Raw genomic sequence first — 23,231 nt, forward strand, 5'->3', positions numbered from 1 at the left:
CCCTGTTTTCCAAGGCTTCATTGTTAGGAGAGATTACACACGCACGCGCACATACACACACCCTGCTATGCTCGTGGTACAATATGGCAGCACTTTGGCTTGAGAATTAGACAGAAGAACAAATAACATAATAATTCACACATGGTGGAAGCAAAAGAAGAAATGTGGAACCTCTACTGGGGTTTACTTTTATCTTTCACTTTTATTTTGCCTGCTTTCTCATTTTGAAAGAACTGCTCTGTGTGATCTTGACTGAAGACATTCTTGATAGCAGGAAGATTGGGTACTTTTTGTAATGATAAGTGCTTTGAGAGACGAGTTTGGTGTAATGTGAATCAATTCAATCAGTAATATACTAATCACTTAAAAATGGTTCTATTTTCTCACAGAAAATTTCAAACATAAAGATAAGCCCCCCGGGGGGGGGAACACCCCTACCTACTTCCACCAAATTGTTAAATTGGGTCTTTTTTCATCTTTTAATGCACACATATTTACAAAAACTCATTTGTTTACTCAGTTATTCATTCAACAAATATATGCTGAGCACAGACTACGTGCTAGATGCTGTGAACTTTAGTTAACAAGACAAATAAGGTCTCTGCCCTGGCACTAGTTGGGGGAGATAGTCACTGGATATGCAAGTGAAGAAACAAATGAGTTCATCATTGGTTGTGATAAGTGCTATGAGGGAAATAAACAGCACATGAGATGGAGAGTAAACCCAGGGGTCCTCTTTAGACGTGGTATAGGGAACCAACTCTAGGAGGAGATTTGTAAGTTCAGACCTGAAGGATGAGAAGGAACAAACCATGTAAGAGTCAGGGAGAGAATATTTCAGGTAGAGAGGATGCTAGATGTATACAGTTTTTAACCTGCCCCTTTCCACTAAATATAAATGTCCATAGTGCTTATAGAGAACTCTTGTGGTGATATTTTAGAATTCAGAATTTTTTTTTAAGTAGGCTGGATGTGGAGCCCAATGTGGGGCTTGAACTCACGACCTTGAGATCAAGACCTGAGCTGAGATCAAGAGTTGGATGCTTCACTGACTGAGCCACCCAGGTGCCCCTAGAATTCAGAATTTTTGAACTTTTGAAATATTATAGTTAAGTACATTTATTTGATAACATTTTCAGCAGTGTCTGGAGCAGCACCCTGTAATCAAACACATGAATATTTCTGCAGTGAAGCATAAGAATAATCACACTGTGTGAGATAAATAAATCCTCTGAATAGTCTCACTTCCAATTAGGTTTTGGTGTCAAATGAGTTCTAGTGAGATTGGGTTTTTCTGCCAAATAAGTTTTATATAAACTTTGGATTTTTTGCACTTTTTAGGTTTCAAGATCATAGGTAAGAGGGATTGTGAAATGATATTTCATGATACAAAACACCATAATTAATGCCACATTTTTATATTTTTAGACTGTCTCCACTTAAGTTGTTATTTTAGCCTGCTGGGATGAACATTCTTCTAGCTGTGTATTTGTACACATTACTGATGATTTTCTTAGGAAGCATTGAATTGTTATATAGGGGGTGTACAAAAATTTTTTATACATATTTTTATATATGTTTGATATTTTAAAGTTAGTTACCAAAATTGGGGACCTCTCAAAAGGGCTTCCTAATTCTGTAGCTTAGCTGAGAGTAATTATTTTCATAACATCATACCCATGGCTCAAATTTAATAACTTTTAAGGGCAATGACAACAACAATAAAGCATATCTTTGTTTCTGGTTGGTTTTCGCCTTAATTCCCTTTCACTCCTCTTCTCCATTTGTAATAGAAATCACATATAGAGAGAGATTGGATTATTAACCACTAAAATGTAGCCACTCAGGGGAGGGGAGAATGTATTGGGTTTATTTTCCACGTCAAAACAGAATGATTCAGGATCTGTGCTTATAGAAAAGCATCCTTCATCTAATTGTAGAAGCACGGGTCATATTTGCAGATTTCCAGGCCGCCATTGTCTTCTCTGAGCCTTCATAGATCTGATCATGCATCTGACCTTCCTGAGTAAGATCAGCCTCAGGATAACTCCGGAATTTAGTCTTCAAATCTTTTTCTGCTCAGAATGTGACAGATCCTTCCCTTCAGAGCAGTAACTCAACAGTCCCTCACACCAGCTCTGACTTAAGCATGTGTGATATCACGGCCACAATTATGATGAATCATACCCCTTTCTCAATAGTACCTGTGGTTTTTCAAGTGTGATGCCAGTTCTGATGAGAGCTTTAGAATCAAAATGTCAAATTGGTGCTGTTTGTTGTTGCAAATGTAATTTTATCATCTCTGTTAATTCACTATGAAAGGATATACAATTTGTCTGAAAAGCATGTACACTTCAGCTACTACAATATGAAATTCAAGGATTCTGTCATTATTTACATATATATATACTCCTAGGGCCAAATGAAATCCTTCTTTACTTACTACTATGTACAATACACTTTTCTACGTGTTTATTGTATACCTACAGGATGTGTTCAAGACCCAGGTGTGTTATTTATTAACTCACTATTCCACTGGGTCTCACAGGCCTCTCAAGCATAGATGTCTATCACTGAGATCTGAATATTTTAAAAATTGGAATGTCAACATTATTCTTCTTGGAATAAATGAAGGGACTGTGGGTGTGAGTTGTGGCTGGTTGCTAAGAATATCTAATCAGGTTGCATTGCTATAGCAACAGTGTTGCTAGGACTTTAAAGTTCCCTGGCAATCAGTTGGAATTCATAAGTGAAAGACATTGTTTATCTCGGTGGTATTTTAAAGTGATCCTAGCTAGCATACTTTGGAAAGGAATGATACCCCCAACGAACTGCCCTCTAGTTTGTGATCAGTTCAGAGTATATAATCTACAGTAAGAGGGTGGTAATCTAACAGCCTGTTTTTTAAAGTGTTTTGATTTCATAGATACCACCTAATTCCAGGTCATTTCCATCTGACCCTTCCAAGGGCTCACAAAGTGGCCAGACCATCAATGATCACACATTGATTATTTGAGAGGAAAAGTATCATTTCATATTTCTGTCATACATTAGAACGTGGATGATTCCAAAAAATTCTGTTAGTGTTCATATTTCTCTCTTTTCCAAAATGAAAATAGCTTTTTTTAAAATTATAGTTTACATCTTATCTAAAATGAGGACAGTTTAGAAAGCATAAAGCAGATAGTTAAAAATCTCTTAGAGCTAACTACTTTTAACATCTTGTGGTAAAAATCATGTACATCCATAGTTGCTAAATAAATAGATATAAAACATGTATATATTTCCTTGGCAGTGTGTTTTTTCAAAGGTAACTTTACACTAGATTTTTAAACTGCTTTAAGACTATCTTCATGTTTGCCCTATTGTAGTTTTGAACACTTTTTTTTTCCTTCACAACTACACTCAAAACATTGAAATTGTCAAGGGGTTAGTCCCAGAGTTGAAAGCCTCTGAGTTTATTAAATATCTGCTCTATCCTATTTTAAGAGGTATTCAAAATATTTGGTTAAGGATTTTGTTGATCACCATCTTAATGGAACATAAAGCCAGCATTTTTTTCTTGTTTCAGCCACTAAACTTTTAAGTGAGGGAAAGAGATTGTATGACTGTTTCATTTCAACTTTGTAACATAGAATTTGATTCAATTTAAGGAATTAAAATAACTACCTGTTTTTTTAACAGGTTGATCACTGAGGATTGAAAAGCTGGTTTTAGGTTGGCTGAATATGTGGTTGAATGAGGCATAACTAGAAGTAGCATTCTCTGTCAGTTGTCACTTCGCAGAGACCCAGAAATGAAAATAAAGCCAAAAATGTTTGAAGATTTCATAGGATGGCTGGCTAATAAATAAAGACTGAGCTGCTTGTGGACCTAAGAGATAATAATAATAACTAGATTTTTGAGAAATAAGTATGTGCCAGGCACTGTTATAAAAGTTTCATTATTAACTCATTTAAGCTTTAGGATACCATATGAAGTTATGAGAACCCTATAAGATTTCTGTTATTCCCATTCTATAGATAAGAACACTGAAGCAGAGTAAAGCTAAACAGCTTCCCAGGGTTACATGGCTACTAAATATCAGAGCCAGAATTCAAAACTGAGAGTTCACTTCCAGAGCCCTCTTTTAAAACCACTGTACTTTGCTCTGGGGGATACTGAGTGGCTGTTTATTTTATTTTTTTATTTTTTTTTAAAGATTTTATTTATTTATCTGACAGAGAGAGACACAGCGAGAGGGAACACAAGCAGGGGGAGTGGAAGAGGGAGAAGCAGGCTTCCCGCTGAGCAGGGAGCCCGATGTAGGGCTGATCCCAGCACCCTGGGATCATGACCTGAGCCGAAGGCAGCAGCTTAGCCAACTGAGCCACCCAGGCGCCCCCTGAGTGGCTGTTTAAACTAGCTATTCTATTGGATTCACAGCCCATGATTTCATCCACAGTTTTGCTGGTCCAGAAACTTGGTTTTGGTTTTTCTCGGTTTATCCAGGGGTATACTATCTTTAGTGGTTTGCTCACAATGAGTCAATGCACAGGGTGTGGATTTATAAACCATTTAAACCATTTGCAAGGGAAGATAAACTTTTCCAGATACATAGACTAGTCATCTCTGCAGAGCGTACCTCAATTTCTTTGTATAAATCTACTCAGGGAAGCAAGTTACAAATGGGAAAGTTCTGGTGAAGATGGAATTAGAGTAAGTATTTCATTTTCATTGTATCTGATTTTCTTCAATTCTAGGAATATATGATATAAAGAAAAGAAGGGGGGTCATGCACTTTCTCTACATAGTAGGACTGATGAAACTACCCAATTGCTATTAACTGGTTGTTCTTCAGGCATTTAGCTCACCTTTTGTTATATAAAAAACAATTTACTTCTTCATTTGCTGACCAACTTGAAGAGGTTAAGGTGGTATTGCAAAGTGGTTTAGGAGCATGACTTCTGCAGGCCAACAGACTGAGTTCAGTCCTGACTTTGCCACTTAGTAGCTGTGTGCCTCTGGGGACGCTACTTCTCCAAGTCTTGGTTAGCGCATCTTTATAAATAGAAATAATAAGTAACTATCTGTTATAGATTGAATGTGTCCCCCTCCCACCCAAATTCATATATTGAAAACCTAATGCCCAGGGTGATGGTATTAGGAGGTGGAGGCTTTGGGAGGTGATTGGGCCCTCATGGATAGGATTCATGTCCTTATTAAAGACACCCCAGGGAGATCCCCTGTCTCTTCCGCCATGTGGGGGTGCAATGAGAAGTCAGCAGTCTGCATCCTGAAGGAGGCCATGCTGGCTCTCTGATCTTGGACTTCCAGCATCCATAACTATGAGAAATAAATTTCTGTTGCTTATAAGCCACTAGTCTGCAGTATTTTATTATAGCAGCCCGAAGGGACTAAGACATTCTCTTAAAGTTACTGTACAGACTAAATGAGAAAAATGTATGTGAAGTGCTTAGCACTATGTCAGTCACATGGTGCTCTTAAGCCAATACTCTGGCCATATTGATTGGATTGGGGTGATATATCTTAAGTGGGGAATCATATAACATTTTATCTATTGTTTATGGAGCAGCTTTAAAGAAATTCTTAGAAACAGCCCTGGCACCTAATAATAATAATAATAAAATTTGGCAAATCCTTAACCTCTTTTAAGCCTTAATTTCCTCCTATTTTGAGAAGATATAATAATACCTAATTTTCAAGGTCATGATAAAGTTTAAGGATGAGAAGAGACCTAGCTCAGAGCCCTAAATAAATGCTAATGACTATTTTTTAAAATAATGTGACTAGTTGAAATTTTAGAAGGTCTTACTTCCCTGAACATATGTCCAAATTTTGAGAACATCTAACTTGTAGCTCTCTATGCAGTGTTTACTGCATTTTTAGTTGTTGGAGTAAACGTTATGATTTACTATATTCATGAAATCATTCATATTATCAGTATTATTAGTTTTGTTGTTGGGTTTTTTGTTTTGCTTTGTTTCATTTTTTTTTTTTTGGCTGCCTGCAGTTTTGCTGCTGTTAGTTCTACTCCATGAATAATGAAAAATATATGGGCTGTTATATCACATTGAATCCATGTTCCATTTTCTGTGTAAACTACATGGTCTAATGATTATTGTTATGTCAGGTTCCATTTCACAAAAGGAATTTAGAAATACCATGAAAACCTGACAGATTTTGAATTCCTAGTTGGGTATATTTTCTTATGTCCATCATGTTTTTTACTTTCATGAATTTTTGTTTGTTTATTTCTAGAGGATTGAAGACAATTCAGCATAAATTTAAAAAGTCTTGCTCAAGGTTGGAGGATTAGCATCTTGTACATTTGGGGAGACAAGCAAGTAAGGAGATAATGATATGGTCTTTAGAAGTCAGTATTGGCAAAACACACACAAACTTTTTCGGGGGAAAAAAAGATATAGAAGCATTCAAGAGAATCATCAGAGAAAATTCTTATCAGATAGCTTTTTTCTTTTCAAAAATTCTCTGGTAGATGACAGGTTTCCTATCACTGAGGGCAATTAGGAGAGGTCAGGAGGCCTTAGAAAGATAGAAGCCTCATCTGATGTGTGGTCCATAGAATCTTTTATGGACATTTTCAATGTGCAGGAAGAACAAATTCTGTAGGCTCTTCACCCACCAAGTTTCTGCTCAGCTCATAGCTCAGTGCCAGATGGTGATGCAAGACAGTTTTGATAGAATGGTAAAATTGTCACACTGTTTTTGACAACAATCCTTTTCTTTGTCAGAGTCCCTGCTGTCTCTTCTTTGCTCTGGCATGCTCTTCCCCAGGTCTCACCTTCTTCGCTGGGCTGCCATCTTGCTCCTGCAAAGGGCTAAAATGCTAAGGAAGGCATTAGCTATTAATGTCATACCTCCTTTCACCTGTCGTGGCAAGAGCTGTGTCATATCTCCCCTGCCATAGGATTTGTGCTTTTTACAAGGGCTGCCCTTAAGACCCAAAGGAATGGAAAATTAGAGAAAAAGAAAATGGGTCCAGGATAACAGTGAGGAAAGGATTCTGGTTTTTTAGTGACCATCTACAACATTCTGCCAGAGAGGCTAATAGCGGAGAGACTGTGGGAAAGTAGTGAGGACGGGCAGGTTCAAAGAGCCTAGTTTTGTTACTGTCATCCCCTGCCCTGCTGAGTCTGAGGCTCAGAGGTGTGTGGATTGTCTCTGATTGCCTACCTCACATCAACTTGGAGGGCCTGGGGGCCACTTCTCCATACCCTCAGCCTGATTCCTCTCTCCAGTAGGTAAAGGAGAATTACCATTAGCATTCTCTACTGTTCCCTCTACTTTTTTTCTAATCAGGTATAGAAACGTGGCACACAATTCTTAGAAACATGGGACACAATTTCTGAAAATTTTGTGGGCACCTATAGCAAATAAATAGTACTTAATTTTTAAGTTAAAAGTGTCTCAAAGGCTTTGTAGCTCTTTTTTTTTTTTTTTTTTTTTTACCTTAATGTATGCTGCTGGATTGTCTTTTGCAAAAGTTTATCTTCCTGTTTGGTTTAGCTAAATATTAAACTTATTTCATATTCCTTGAGTACATTATACATTATGTAGCTTAAATTTTTTTAAGCATCCATTTCACTTTTAAGAAATGTCTTGTGGGGAACCTGGGTGGCTTAGTCGGTTAATAGGCGTCTGCCTTCAGCTCAGCTCATGATCTCGGAGTCCTGGGATCCAGCCCTACGTTGGGCTCCCTGTTTGGCAGGGGGTCTGCTTCACCCTCTCCTTCTGCTCCTCCCACCCCGCTGGTGCTCTCTCTCCTCTCAAATAAATAAATAAATAAAAATCTTAAAAAAAAAAAAAGAAATGTGTTAGGTGGTGAAAACTCTGACTTGGTCAATTTTCTGTTTTGTGAACAGCACTGTGGTTGACCATATGAACTCTGCAGAAAATAAAAATAGAAAAAAACAAGGGGTGAAACCCAGTGTGCTGCATGTATGAGCAGAGTAGTTTTTTTTTTAAGTTTTTATTTAAATTCTGGTTAGTGAACATGCAGTGTAATAGTTTCAGGTGTACAATATACTGATTCAACACTTCCATACATCACCCAGTGCTCATCATAGCAGGTGTCTCCTTAATCCCCATCACCTATTTCACCCATCCCCCTCACCTCCCCCTTCATAACCATCAGTTTCTTCTGTGTAGTTAAGAGTCTCTTTCTTGGTTTGTCTGTCTCTCTCTTTTGTTCCCCTTTGCTCATTTGTTTTTGTTTCTTAAATTCCACATATGAGTGAAATCACATGGTATTTCTCTTTCTCTGACTTATTTCACTTAGGATAATACTCTCTAGCTCTCTCCATGTCATTGCAAATGGCAAGATTTCATTCTTTTTTGTGGCTGAGTAATATTCCATTCCAGATGTTCTTTATCCATTCATCAATCGATGGATACTTAGGCTGTTTCCATATTTTGATTATTGTAGATAATGCTGCTATAAACATCAGGGAGCATGTATCCCTTTGAATTAGTATTTTTGTGTTCTTTGAGTAAATACCTAGTAGTAGGCATGGTAGTTTTTGATCTTTTTTTTGTAAAGAGAAAGTTCTGTGAGACAGAAGTCTCTACTTTGGCCTATCATAGAAAAGCTAAAACCAACATTGCAGAAATAAGGACTATAACACATTTTCTGAAGACTCTAAAATTTAGTTAATGGACTCTTTCTTAAGAAGTATGCTGCAACTATAAATCTTTTAGAAACCCCTATTATTTGGGTTCCATCCAAACCTTGGATTTGCATCTCTCATTAACATGAAGATTTTCATATGGACCTTTAATGCTCCAATTGTTTCAAGTGCACTTGAAAATGGATTAGAAAAACTTGGCAAGTGAAGGTTGAATTTTAGCTGCAGCATGCAGTTTTATAGAAGCTCCTATTAACTAGACACTCTGAGCCAATGGTAAATGATGCAATGAGATCCATACCAATTGCTTTGAAAAGCTTTTTCTCTCTACCTTTATTTCAGCGTCAAATGACCCATGAGACCTGATCCTCAGATGTTGAAAACATTCATTTTCTTTTTTTTTTTTAAAGATTTTATTTATCCATTTGACAGAGAGAGAGGCAGCGAGAGAGGGAACACAAGCAAGGGGAGTGTGAGAGGGAGAAGTGGCTTCCCGCAGAGCAGGGAGCCCGATGCGGGGCTCGATCCCAGGACCCTGGAATCATGACCTGAGCTGAAGGCAGACGCTTAATGACTGAGCCACCCAGGCGCCCCAAAACATTCATTTTCCAAATAATTGGATGTGGTGGGTGTAAAAGCAAAGGGCTGCTGAGACACTCTTTCTTATGTGGACTTAATGGGCTACAAAGAAGAAAAGTTCAAAGTAATATGTGTGAAAACAATGGGAATTTATCACAATTCTTGATGATATTTCCCTTGAAAATAACGAGATGAAATGTTTAGTGCATTAGATTTTTAAAGAGTGCTTTAGTTGTCAGTCAGTCTCATGTTTGCATGTTCAAACTGATGAGACCAGTATTCTGTAGCTGGAGGCAACTGGCTGAAATTAATGATATAAAACACAGGCAACTTGACAGCAAGTCATTTTGCAAAGCTAGTGGTTGTGACTCAGAGAAAATTTGAAATTAAGTCTATCTTGCAGTAAGGGCCATACTTTGAGGGATTTTAGTCATTGACCATCAATCAAAACACCAGCTTACACTTAAAATGCATGGTTTTAACTTTGGTAGCAAAACCTCTAAGGAATCTTTGTATTAAGAGTCAAGGTCATAGGAGTTGATCCCATTCTCCTAGGAGAAGAGTCTGTGTGAATGGAAGATAAATTAAATCATTCTTTACTATTTGACAGCTTACCAGTTCAGAAATTTAGTTTAGGCGTAGGGTCTAAAGGATGCTTTACCACTTGTCCTAAACATGGTAAGTGAGATGATTTTTGGGGGGCTATCACCAGGGCCAACCAAAGCAAAACTGTAAAGAATATACCAATTCTAGGATCAACGTGGTTTCTCTTGCTGTCATGCTACAGAATCACAGAAGCCTGAGACCAACAGTCACAGATTGTCCCTGGTTGTCCCTCAGCCATCAACAGGCAACTGCATCCTTTCCTTTCTTCCTGAAGGGCTAATTTCTGGATGGCACCATTCTTTTCATTTTCCCCATTTCCTTGGGATGAGAATGAGCAGAGTGGGGTTGATTCTTGCAAGGATGTCAATTTCTTATGTTAATTCTAGAATTCTCTGTGATTAGCTATTATTTCTTTCATTTAAGTTGATGCATAAATTCAAGGTGAAGCCAAATCTCCTAAACTATCGTACTTCTTTCCAAATCAACCAGTTTAGGGGAACAATGTGGCCTTCTTATTCCTGAGCAGTGATAGGATTTTAAAGCTTTTAATTTAAATTAGCAACTAAAGATGTGTGTACATACTTACATTTAAAGATATATGTACTTATAGACTCTTTATATAAAAATAACTAGTTAATAATCTGTCAGTAGGTTTTTTAAATTTTTAAACTATCCCCATTAAAAGTATTTTGTATTTCTCAGTAATATCTAGTTAAAAGTTCCCATCCGTTCTGTCACTACACATACGGTGTGAAATAGATACACAGAGAACATGTTACTTTAACCTCACTTGTAAATAAACTTGTGAATACACTTTTTGTATCTAAAATCTGCCCTAGATATATAAAAGTCAGTTCTTACAAGGAAAATACTTTCAGATAAATGTTTTTATTTGATCTCATATAGCCTTTAATTTTATGGACAGAAATAAATCAGGTGAAACAAAACACACGCAAAAAACACAATATTCCAGAAAAAGAAATTGTACTTTTTAATGATTGAGTAAATACAACTATTTTTGTTTATGTTAATATTTAAATTTTTTGAAAGAATGGATTCAGTCTTAAAAAGAAAGTAAGAGGTATTTTATTTATGAACACAGATTCACAGTCATTTTAAGCCTAAAAATACCTTTGTACAGGAGAAAATTATAATGGTATTCAAAAAAATTTCGGTACTTCTAAGAATGTGGGTTCGGACATTATTATGTTGTAGGGAGAAAGCTCCCATTGTTCTTTTTTTTTTAAGGATTTTATTTATTTGAGAGAGAGAGAGAGAGAGATCACAGAGGGAGAGGGAAAAGCAGACTCCCTACTGAGCAGGGAGCCCCACGAGCGGCTCCATCCCAGGACCCTGAGATCATGACCTGAGCCAAAGGCAGATGCTTAACCAACAGAGCTACCCAGGCACCCCTCCATTTTTCTGTTTTCTAGCAGAGTTATATCACTACTTTAAAGTCTGAAGTAGCTAAACTATTTTTTTATGTTTCATAAAAATCCAGAAAAATAGTGAATGTATTCCTAAATACAACTGAATGTATTTATGTTGGATTTTATTTCTAAACTAAGTGTGCACTAAGGAGGCATTCCTTATCATCTAATAAATGTAGTGCAACTATGTAGATAATGGAGCAAACTTCAAAGATTGGATGTTGTTTATTGCATTAAAGATATATTGGTCTTACTGTGATTCAGAAAACCTGTATAACTGATTATTCAGTCATTAGATTGATACCAGCTATGTAGAATTTTTCTATTTTAAATATTTATCATTTAGAAAATTTACATGCAAGACATTTCTCATTTTCACTGTCTTTGATTTTTTTGTTTATATTTTTTGACCCTGTAAGCCAAAGAACTCCTTTACTTTTGATTATGAGTAGTTTAAATGATAAGAAGCTTCTGGTCTATATTCTACCAAAAGACAAGGAGGAATTCTTAATGAATTTATCTGAAAAATGAAGAGAATAATGTAGCAGTTCATTTAAAGGATAGGAATATAAATTCAGCGTATTGCTTTGGGTTGGAGAAATAGAAATAAGAAATAAGAAAAAGAAATGGTCTTTCTCTTTACTCTTTTCTGCAGATATTCATTTATTATAAGGCAGGAGCTATAGCATTAATTAATAAATAATAATTACATGGAGCATGTTCTTTGGAATGCAGTTCATGGCTTCTTGCCCAGGACAGCAGAACAGCTGTTTCTGCTGAATTATTGGAATGTGAGAAGCAATGATGTAAAACCCTTCAAAGCACAGAGAGTAAAGGGATTTTTTTTTCTCTTAAATCCCAATGAATAGAAGCTTTAATGCACAAAGAGAGGATTCAGAGAGCCCTGTACTCTTTGAGCATAACACTTCTTCCCTTTGCACATTCCCATTATTCCACTAGATTCTTAGTGTGAGATGTTTCAGGGGTTTTTGGTCTCACAAACTATTCTGTTCTCCCATGAATCACTCAGAAACCCCCTGGAGTCTCCCTAGGGTGAATGCTGGTCAGACCTCTGCCGCGAGAGGGTGGAAAGCAGTATCAAGTGGAGGGAAGCTTGGGTGTGGCGCTGAGGGCTCTGGAGCTGAAGGACCTTAGATCCCAGATCTGCCTCTTCTTAGCTCTGGGACCTTAGTCAAGTTACTTAACATCTCTGTGCCTCAATTTTTTTTTATCAATAGCACAAGGATAATAATAGGATCAATCCTATAGGGTCCTTAATGAGTATTAACAGAAAAGATTTATGTAAAGCAAAATGTCTGGCTCATGGTAAACAGTGAATAAATGGTAGCTATTTTTATGAGGCATTTTATTCCAAAGCATTTTTCAATAGGTTCATTGTATAGAAGGTAACATTTATGGTATTGAATGATCTGTTTAAAAACTATACTGGAAAGAAAATCAAGCAGATCCTGCTCAGACCATACTCAATACCTGCTGTATGGTTTAGAAAAATCATTTAACCTCTCTAAATCTCAGTTTTCATATCTGAAAAATGGAGGTAATAAGGGCTTATATTGATTCTATGCTTATTACATGCTGAGTACTGTGCTAAGTGCTTAATTTTTTTAAAGATTTTATTTATGTATTTGAGGGAGGGGGGAGCAGCAGAGGGAGAGGGAGAAGCAGACTGTCCACTGAGCAGGGAGCCTGACGCAGGGCTCAATCCCAGGACCCTGGGATCATGACCTGAGCTGAAGGCAGATGCTTAACCGACTGAGCCACCCAGGTGCCCTGTGCTAAGACTTATGTCTTAGCTGATTTCATCCTCCTAACAATCTTATTTGATAGGAACTATTAACAACTTTATATAGAGGAAGAGACAAGAGAGAAATCTGATTCCATTCATTTAAACAGCTCCTGCTGGGCACCTAATATGTGCCAGACACTTTTTCTTGAAGCTGGAGATGTAGCCGTGAACAGCATAGATAAAAAGAGCAAAAGCAGGGGCCTTTATAGGCCTGTGTTCTAATAGGGGAAGTGAATGAACAAAAATTTTAAAGAAGAACATATATCATATATTGGAGTGATGAGTGCAAAGAAAAAAAATAAAAGAGAAAAAGAAAGCATGAAACGTGTGGGATGATTTGTAATTTTAGGTAGGGTCGCCAGGGATGATCTCATGGCAAAAAGTGAGATTTTGAGGGTAAAAAATCTGAAAGGATTGAGGTATAATTCTAGGGAGAGGAAAGAAGCAAGTGTCTGCATTTTTGAATCCTTCCCTAACGCTGCTAGTATAAACCTACCCACCTCTTTAAGCTCTTGAGAAGATCAAATTATTGAAATAATATGAATAAGATTTTAAACAATAAAGCACTAGTTAGAAATAATTATTATTCAAAAGAGGAAGAGAACATTGTGATACAATTTGATATCAGACAGAGGTCTATTAGGTTTTCTCTACTCTTTTTGTTCCTTAAAACTACGTTTTCTAATACAGAAGACTATGTGAATTCACTTCCTAAGGCAAATCTCCATAGAGAAAATGCATCGCCTGCCATCCTCCGGATGTAGATGCATCACTGAATTTCAATAGCTCCTTGGAAAGTTTCAGAATAGTTCTCTGCCTGTAATGGAGACCAAACATCTTTTATAAAACCATCTTGATTTCTCAAATGAAGGCAATTTGGGCTATCAGAAATTTCTTTCTTCTCTTGTGATATTAAGTTCAAATGATGCAGCTCTTTCAAAGTTTTTTCAGTCCATTAATCATTAGTCACCCATATGATTCAGCCCAACCTGACTCAAAACTAGCACTGAAAACACTTGTGAATTTTGTTTAACAACTTCAGGGTTCTCTTAATGACCCAGCTGTGATCAAGTTAGCCAAAATGACTGACCATTTATTCCATTGATTAAATCCAATATATCCTTTCATTTTCCATTGTTTCTTTGTAAGGTAATGTAGCTTTAAGTAAGAATTCTTCCAATATATTTACTAAAGTTTAGGAGTCTGCAATATAAAAAGGATTTATTTATGAGAAACTCATATAATTAAAAGAAGCTTTTCTTTCAGGGCTGCAAAACTTTCAGGCTATATAACCCACAGCTTTAAGCCTTGTATTAATTCTGACAATAGTGAGTACTATTCTCAATTAAGCAACTATTGATACCCTAGATGATGCTTCATGTTTTATTCCTGTTATTTTTTTAAAATAAACTTTAAATGTATACTATTCACATCAGCTTTGTGGTGAAATAGCTTCCCAAATGTATGGGGGAAAATGATATAGAGACCCGCTGGTGATTGATCCTGAGTTGAGAAAGCATACTCATAGGGGAATCAGGGAAAAATTCCAGATTGGGCTCCTGAGGAGCAGAGAGCTAAATTTTTTGGATATTTTTTATTTACCTCTCCTGGATTGGATCCCATTTTATCTATCTTGTATGATTTTTTTTTTTTTAAGTCAAGAAACATTATCTTGGAAAATAACTTTTCCATCTTTATAAGGAAATGACTTTCTGAAATATATACAAGTATTTGTAATTCATTGGCTGAAACATTTTATCATGTATTTATGGCAACCTCTCTACTTCCCCATGTGATTGTTTATTAAATCTGTGTTACATACAAGTATATATTAGGTAATTTGAGTCAAGCTTTTGAGGAGCTTGGAATCTAAAGGGAAGGAAAAGACACTTAAATGAAACTGTTTTAAGAATTAACTATGTTTTAAAATATTAACAATAATAACTAAAGTAATGCTTAAACAACATAACACTAAGCTTCTCACTTTGAAGTCAACAGTCTGTGGGATAGCTTTCTTGTTCTCTCCCATTTTCCTTTTTTTTTCTAAACCTTTGGAGCTTCCTAAGTGTTTCTCCTATTTAGATAATTTTTTATTAATAGATAAAAACTTTGGGATTCTTTGCTGTCCAGGAGATCCAGCAAGTTTGCTTCTACAAAGAATATGTGTGTGCACATATACATGTTTGTGTGAATTTTTTCCCTATGCAGAGGGAAAATAGGACAGATTATCAATTTGTACGTATAATGTTGCTCATCATATGTATCTGATAACACACATAAATCTATAGATAAATATTTATGGCAAATTCAGCATGTTCCCATCATTTATGAAGTGCGTATTTTACCAGATTGCAAACTATGGCTTAAGAGGAAAAGCATTATTTCTATTAAATTCTATTCTAGTTCTTCATCCTTAAATTGTACATTTCTTATCTACAGTGTATTTGATATTCAGTTCTAAGATAATGGCATTTTCCAACTGGAAGGGTACAAACCCTTCACTTTTCATGGTGACACAGAATGGTTCAGAGATTTATCCAGGGCCTAGTACTTGGTCGTCCTAGAATCCTGGCCACATCTGTAGGCACTTGACCATCGCCAGCAAGTAGGCACAGATTGTATGTGGAATTTTAGAATGTATTGCATCCATTTAGAGCTAAACATGCTAAAGAAATTTAAAAACTGAGGCGCCTGGGTGGCTCAGTCGGTTAAGTGTCTGCATTCGGCTCAGGTCATGATCCTGGAGTCCACGGATCAAGCCCTGCTCAGCGGGGAGTCTGTTTCTCCCCCTCCCTCTGCTCCACCCCCCCTGCTTGTGCGCGCGGGTGCGCGCGCTCTCTCTCTCTCTCTCTCTCACCCACTCTCTCAAATATATAAATAAAATCTTAAAAAAAAAAGAAATTTAAAAACTAAAAATAGAGGCGCCTGGGTGGCTCAGTCGTTAAGTTTCAGCCTTAGGCTCAGGTCATGATTCCAGAGTCCTGGGATCAAGCCCCGCATCAGGCTCCGGCTCCGCGGGAAGCCTGCTAATCCCTCTTCCACTCCCCCGCTTGTGTTACCTCTCTCGCTGTGTCTCTCTCTGTCAAATAAATAAAAATTAAAAAAAAAAAAACTAACTAAAAATATAATTGCTACCTCTTCTGTCAATGAGGCTGACACTAATTCATTTAACCTTGAGGGAGTTAAGGGAGTGGCTTTAGTGTCATAAGAACCATGGCCTATTTTCAGCAGAAACTTCATATCACCTTTCATTGACTGGATGATGCAATAATGAGTCCTGAAAAATTAGCCAAAGTTACCTCATTATGCTTTTTCTATCCTGATGGGAACAGTGCTGCTGAATTTCAAGAGGTTAGCATAATTAGTTCAAAAAAGCTACAGAAAAAGGGAAGATTTCCCTTCTATTACTTGAATCATATAGAAGTAATAAATGTTAAAATTGATTTTTAAAAAATCTGTACATAGGGGCGCCTGGGTGGCTCAGTCATTAAGCGTCTGCCTTTGGCTCAGGTTATGATCCCAGAGTCCTGGGATCGCGCCCCGCATCAGGCTCCCTGCTTGGGGGGGGGGGGAAGCCTGCTTCTCCCTCTCCCGATCCCCTACTGTGTTGCCTCTCTCATTGTCTCTCTTTCTCTCTCTATCAAATAAATAAATAAAATCTTTAAAAAAAAAATCTGTACATAGTTCTAGGGAGTGTCCAATATTCAAAACTAGTTTGGACTTATGGGTGGGAGAGGAAAAGAGGAGTGAGTCAGTCCATAAATGAAGACCAAAAAATAGAGCGAATTCAGATCACAGCTGGCATTTCTCAGTACTCTGTATTTCAACATGAAGCCCCCATCTCGTTCCACATACCCCCACCATTAATCTAACCCAGCAAGCGCCTTGCCCTGCATGAGTGGTTCCAGCTACCCAAGCCCATCACTCTCCACCTCCCAGCCTCCACAATTCACCTCCGCCTCCTGGGGCGTCACCGAGTGCTCCACGCATGCGCACTCTAGTCCGCTGCCAGGCATGCTGTGAACTGACGTGCAGGTAGCTGATGCCCACACTCCTTTCAGGTCCCTGAACAAATGTCACTTTCTCAGAGATGTATCTGGACACCTCATGTAAAATTGCCCTGCCCCCATCATTCTCTGTCACCTCACCTTGTGTAAGCTCAGTGAGAGTGGGGTCTTTGATTTGTTCACCGCTAGCGCTCCAGCACCTGGCTTAGTTCCTGGCACTTAGCAGGTGCTTAATAAATAATTGGGGGAAATCAATACATTTCCTTCAGAAGAAGATAATTTTGAAAGGCAACGGTGAAGGAAACAGATAACGTCCCTTCCTTCGTGGAACTTAAAATGTTTTGTATAAAGAGTAGACTCTTGTTTTAGTAACTTTACCTATTCTAGTTCATTAACACAGAACCTATGTTCATATCAGGTTTAAAGAGACCAGGGAATGAGAATAAGAAACAAAAGAAGATAGATATAAAGGAATTCTTTAAATTGTTGTTCAATTTAAATTAAACTCGTATTATTTAATATTATTTAAATTAAATTCATATTATTCAATACGGCATGAAATTATATATTTACCCTCCCTAAGAGTATCCTCCTTCATTGTAGAGGCAGGGTTTAATAATGAACAGTAGATGTTAATGTATTTTACTCTTACTTAAAAATTACCAACATACTAGACATACCCTCAGACAGACACAGGTGACATTAGCCTGTTCAACTTTACCATACCAGATTTATTTTCCTCCATAAAAAATTTTCTCTCTACTTAATGTAGTTTGTCAATTTGCCACATTAAAAAAAAACACTTTTAAAATGATGCAAAAATTTTCCTTAATCTACAAAAACAAACAAATGAAACACTACAAAGAGGGAGGGGAAAAAAAAACAAAACAACCCAAGGGAACTCAAGGGAATACTCCTAACTGTCCCTGCCAGGAGTTGTGTTAACTATAGCAGTAGTTACGTGGCCTGTGGCCAGCATGATAATTGTGAAGTGCTCCAGGACAAAGCATTCTCCTGTAGAGCTTGTATGGTAAAGACTCCAAGGACATTATGCAAATTTAAATACACCTCCACTCTCCAGCCTTACAAAAAGCATGCAATGAATGCCATGTACAAATTATTGTTTGAGGCTAGAAGATAGTACAATTCATGTTATTGATTCTAAATCGTTGTTAGTCACAAAATTTCAGGCCCTATGGTAGTAAAAAGTATGAAGAATGTGTTATTTTTTTCTTTTTTTTTTGAGTTTTTTAAAGATTTTATTTATTTATTTGAGAGAGAGAATGAGAGCGAGAGAGAGCACAGTGGGGTGAAGAGCAGAGGGAGAAGCAGACTCCCCACTGAGCAGGGAGCCAAAGGCAGTTGCCTAACCAACTGAGCCACCCAGGTGCCCCGAAGAATGTCATTAAACATGCTAAAGATTAATCTTATCCAGCATTCTTTTTCTTTTAGGTTTTAAACTAAAAGAAATCTTTCTTTTTTTTTTTTTAAAAAGGGCTTTTTTAAAAAGTAGTTTTAGATTCACATCAAAATTAAGAGTAAGGTACAGAGAATTCCTATACATCCTCTTATGTTTACATTTATAGTTAATCTAATTGTGTTAATTTTTAGAAACTACGTGCATATCAGTATGGTACCTTTTGGTTTCTGTAGCATACAATTGATACTCTTGGAATGTTCTCTCATTATTATTCAAAAACTGAAATTCTGAAAGTCATTATTTTTTTCCTAATTCTTACATTCATAATCCTTGTACAAAGTACTCCTCATTATTCCTTTCTCTTTCTAATTATTTTCCTTTGCTCCTTTCTGCCTTCTTCCCTAATTTTATCCTAAACATAACAGCCAGGATCAATCCTTAGATGCCACTCTAATCACATTGCATTTTTTTTTTAAACAAGACAGCATGTATAAAGTGGCTGACTCCATGAACTCCCCCATCCCTCACCCTTCACAACACACACCCATGAGGTAAGAACCATAACAGCACAGGTGGTTGTATATGTGGATATTGGGAATCTCCCTGGGTTTTCTTATATACTTTACTTCATTCTTGCCAACGCTTCCTCACATATTTATTTCCTGACAGGCCCATTTCCAGTTGTATTCTTCACTTTGTCCAAACAAATGTAAATTTCTCTCTCTTTTTATACCTTTATGGATAATCTCCAAACTCCTGGTATATAATGTTTCTTTTACTCAAAACTTTGCTAAAAATTAATCTCTGTGACACTTTCTAAGGCTTCTCTTTGATCATACCTACATTTCTTCAAAATGAATAAAGTTATGTCCTCATGCAGTTGTAATTAGCTTTCTATGTTGTTTCCTGGGTTCTTGTGAATTGTTAATGAATACCTCTTTCTTTTTCTGTGTGAAATCTGTAGATACAAATTGCTAAGGGGACCCAAGGGCTGGGGGGAAGGGAATTATTTTGTGGAAAAGAAGTTTTTGTGAGATGTGGATGTATGGGTGGTATAACTAATAGCTATGTAACTTTAAACAGTGAGAGATTATACATAGGTGAACTTATGTAGAAGATTTCATCTTTATGTGTGTTCATTTCCTAATTTATAAAATAAGGAGACCAGGGATATGAATTAAAATAGGAAGAGACAAGTTAAGTAAATAAATGAAGCTGGATGGGCATAAGAAGAATTGCTTGGTTTCTTAGTCATTTTGCCTTTGACATTTGATAGACACAGAGAATGAGATAAATTTCTTAATGAAAAACAAAACCCACAAACACAAGTGTTGTGATATATGGCAACTGACACTTGGGACCTGAGATGTGGAAAGCAAATGCCCTCTCTAAAAGGAACTGCTGCAATTTAGCTCTATTTATTGTTCCCATGTAGAGATGTGAGCTCTGTGTTGCCAGAGCTGAGTTTTCAAAAGACTAAAAAAAATCAAGGGTGCCTGACTGGCTCAGTCTGAAGAGCATGTGACTCTTGATCTCAGGGTCCTGAGTTTGAGCCCCACATTGCATGTAGCGATTCCTTAAATAAATAAAAAACTTAAAAAAATTTAAAAAAAGGTAAGAAATCAGAGGGGTTTTTTTTTAAAGATTTTATTTATTTATTTGAGAGAGAGAGCAAGAGCAAGAGAGAGAGAGAGAGAGAGGGCACACGAGTGGGCGTGGAGGAGCAGAGGGAGGAGAAGCAGGCTACCCGAGGAGCAGGGAGCCCGATGCGGGGCTCGATCCCAGGACCCTGGGATCATGACCTGAGCCGAAGGCAGACGCTTAACTGACTGAGCCACCCAGGCACCCCGAAATCAGAGTTTTGATATCAAACCTCCTGACTTTTTAATTTAAAAAAAATATATATATATATTTAATTTATTTGAGAGAGGGGGAGAAAGAGAGGGGCAGAGGGGGAGAGAAACCCCTCAGAAACTCCGTACTGTGTGCAAAGCCTCATGTGGGGCTTGATCTCAGTACCCTGAGATTATGACCTGAGCTGAAATGAAGAGTCTGACACTTAACCCACTGAGCCACTCAGGCGCCCCCCACCTGAGTTTTTAAAGTGAGTTCTGACAAAAGCAAAAAACTGTGTGGGCCAAACCAAACACAATGAGGCCACACAATGAAGCCATCTCCAGCCCAAGGACTGCCATGATCTATGTCCTAAAAACTAGACTATCTCTAAGATTTCTTCTGTGCCAGAGAGCTCTATTCTAAATTCCTTGTGGGGCATCAACAAAGCACTGCTGCTGAGGATAAACAAGAGATAATCAGAGGTATTTTTATCAAAACTTTCACTGGATTGAATTTTTATATGGAAATTTGACTGACTGAGGTATTTTCAGTGGACAGAGAGCATTGATAATCCTGAGAGCAGCCATTTATAGGAAAGGGCCCAAATGCTAAGCTGCGAAACATAGTCAAATCTGGTTAGCAAAAATCTAATAGGATGCAAAGAAAAATGACAAGTGACTGGAGAGGGTGGGGTTATGTCTGAAAGTGCAGGATCAAGGAGAAGGGAGTTATTCATAGTAGTGGACTGTGCTGACTGGCTTTTTGGAGGGGAGAAATAAAATGGTTAGTCCAGGGGAGAAGCAATTTGATTTGGCTGAGGGGAGGTTATTGGAAACCTTGGAAAAGGTGGCCCTTTGCAGAAATTGGGATGGAAGCCAGATTGGAGACGGTTAATGGAGTTAGAGGTGAGAAACTGGAAGCTCCAGAAATATGCCACTTTTTCCAGGATTTTGGATACAAAGAGAAAAGGGACTGGGACGAGAGTGGAGGAATCCGTTGCTTTCAGAGAAGGCGGTGTGTTGAAAATGGGGAGCGTCTGTGCTTGCTTGAAGCTGGATGGTGATACACTCTCTTCATTGTCGTTGGTGTCTTGGAAAGTAAGTGACTTCTTTTGACTTGCATGTCTGGTGACATATGTGAACTCTATGGCGTGAATAGTTGAAACATAACATTTCTTGGTAACTTATGGGTGGAATGATTAATACAATTTTGAATCATTGTTTCAGTATATTCAGCATATATTCAGAAGCTCAATACCTTCACTAACTCACAGGTTGCAGGAGATAATAGTATCTCCCCTATGTGTGAACGTCACTTTAGCATGTAATAACGTCTCCAGACTCATGGTCTTAGGTCCTTAAAGGTGGGTTGAACTTTGAGTAATATCCCTGTGGGCCCAACCTGAGCCAAGAGTATTCTGTGGTTATTTTTGCTGAGTGTGCAGAACCTGATCCCTACCTGTTTACATGCAGCCCTTCTACTGAACTCTGTCTGTCCCCTTCCTGGGGCTACCGTTACCTGAGCTGAACCGCATGCTTATGCCCCCAGGACTCTAGCATTATATCAGGTTGCCAAGAGCTAAGGAAGAGCTCATGTCCCCATTTTGTTTTATCTTTTTTTTTTTTAAAGATTTTATTTATTTATTTGACAGAGAGACACAGTGAGAGAGGGAACACACGCAGGGGAAGTGGAAGAGGAAGAAGCAGGCTTCCCACCGAGCAGGGAGCCCGATGCAGGGCTCGATCCCTGGACCCTGGGATCATGACCTCAGCCGAAGGAACACCCTTAACGACTGAGCCACCCAGGCGCCCCTTGTTTTATCTTTTTGAATGGTATGGTACACTCCCATTTTCACGAATTTTAAAATTCCTACTAGCCTGTTGTTTGATAAAAGTTAAACATAAATCTTCTGTTGGGAGGCAAGTAGGAGATAAATAGAAATAGGAATCTTTCTTTTTGTTGTAATTCCCTAAAAGACAGAAATATAGCTCAGATACAGTAGGGGAGACTAGTGGATTTATTTAGAAATGGTGACTTTGGGTAAAATGATTTCTTTATTTACAATACACTATGGTGTTGTGATGTAATGTGGTGGCATTGTTTTGTTGATGTTACAAATAACAAAATTATGGTGTTATAAAATGTGCATTCCTCTAGCTTGTCCATTTATTTCAAATTTCAAGTTTATTTCTTCTACTCTGGTAAAATTATTAAAATAGGTGACTGACAGTCGTCAATCCTACAAACACTTATTTAGCACCTTCTGTGGATTATGCCCTAGTGGTGATGGTCAACAATTTGCACGTATCCACTTGTATTTAGCAGGAGACATGGCCAATTAAGCAGTCGCAATGGAGTGGCATGTGCCATGGCCGGGGAGTGCAAAATACTATGAGAGCACAGAGTGGACAAGCAATTGATCTAACAGGACAGGGCTTTCTTAGGAAGTTACCCTTGGAATAAGACCCAACGGAGTCATAAGAGGGAACCAAACAAAGGTATAGTTCTGAACAGAGGGAAAGGCAGATGGTGCTGTTCAAGAGGTAAGTCGAGGCATAGCAAGTCAGAAAAATGGAGAGAACATTTGTTAACTCTCTTTCATCCAAAAGACAGATATATTAAGCACCTGTTAGTGTGCCAGGCACTGTATTAGGCACTGGGAGTTATAAGACATGAAGTGACTGTCTTCATGGTGTTTATTATGTAGGCAGGAAGTAACTAAGCATTTTTTTTTTTTTTTTTTTTTTAAGATTTTATTTATTTATTTGACAGATAGAGACATAGTGAGAGAGGGAACACAAGCAGGGGGAGTGGGAGAGGGAGAAGCAGGCTTCCCGCCGAGCAGAGAGCCCGATGCGGGGCTCGATCCCAGGACCCTGGGATCATGACCTGAGCCGA

The 23,231-nt window shown here is 37.8% G+C and overlaps 1 protein-coding gene across 3 annotated transcripts in view; it reads left to right on the plus strand.

The window, feature by feature from the left end:
- Nucleotides 1-23,231, plus strand: part of ANK2 (ankyrin 2) — a 628,385-nt gene that overhangs the window by 261,088 nt on the left and 344,066 nt on the right. The window contains exon 1 of one of the 3 annotated variants that reach the window (XM_078069117.1): nucleotides 21,308-21,430. The exons of the other annotated variants lie outside the window; for them this stretch is intronic. Coding sequence (XP_077925243.1) covers nucleotides 21,359-21,430 — 72 coding nt within the window. The 5' untranslated portion in view covers nucleotides 21,308-21,358. Of the gene's footprint in view, nucleotides 1-21,307; nucleotides 21,431-23,231 lie in introns of those variants that run through there. 3 annotated transcript variants of the gene reach the window in all.

Source organism: Halichoerus grypus, chromosome 3 (genome assembly GCF_964656455.1).
Source record: "Halichoerus grypus chromosome 3, mHalGry1.hap1.1, whole genome shotgun sequence".
Lineage (NCBI taxonomy): Eukaryota > Metazoa > Chordata > Mammalia > Carnivora > Phocidae > Halichoerus > Halichoerus grypus.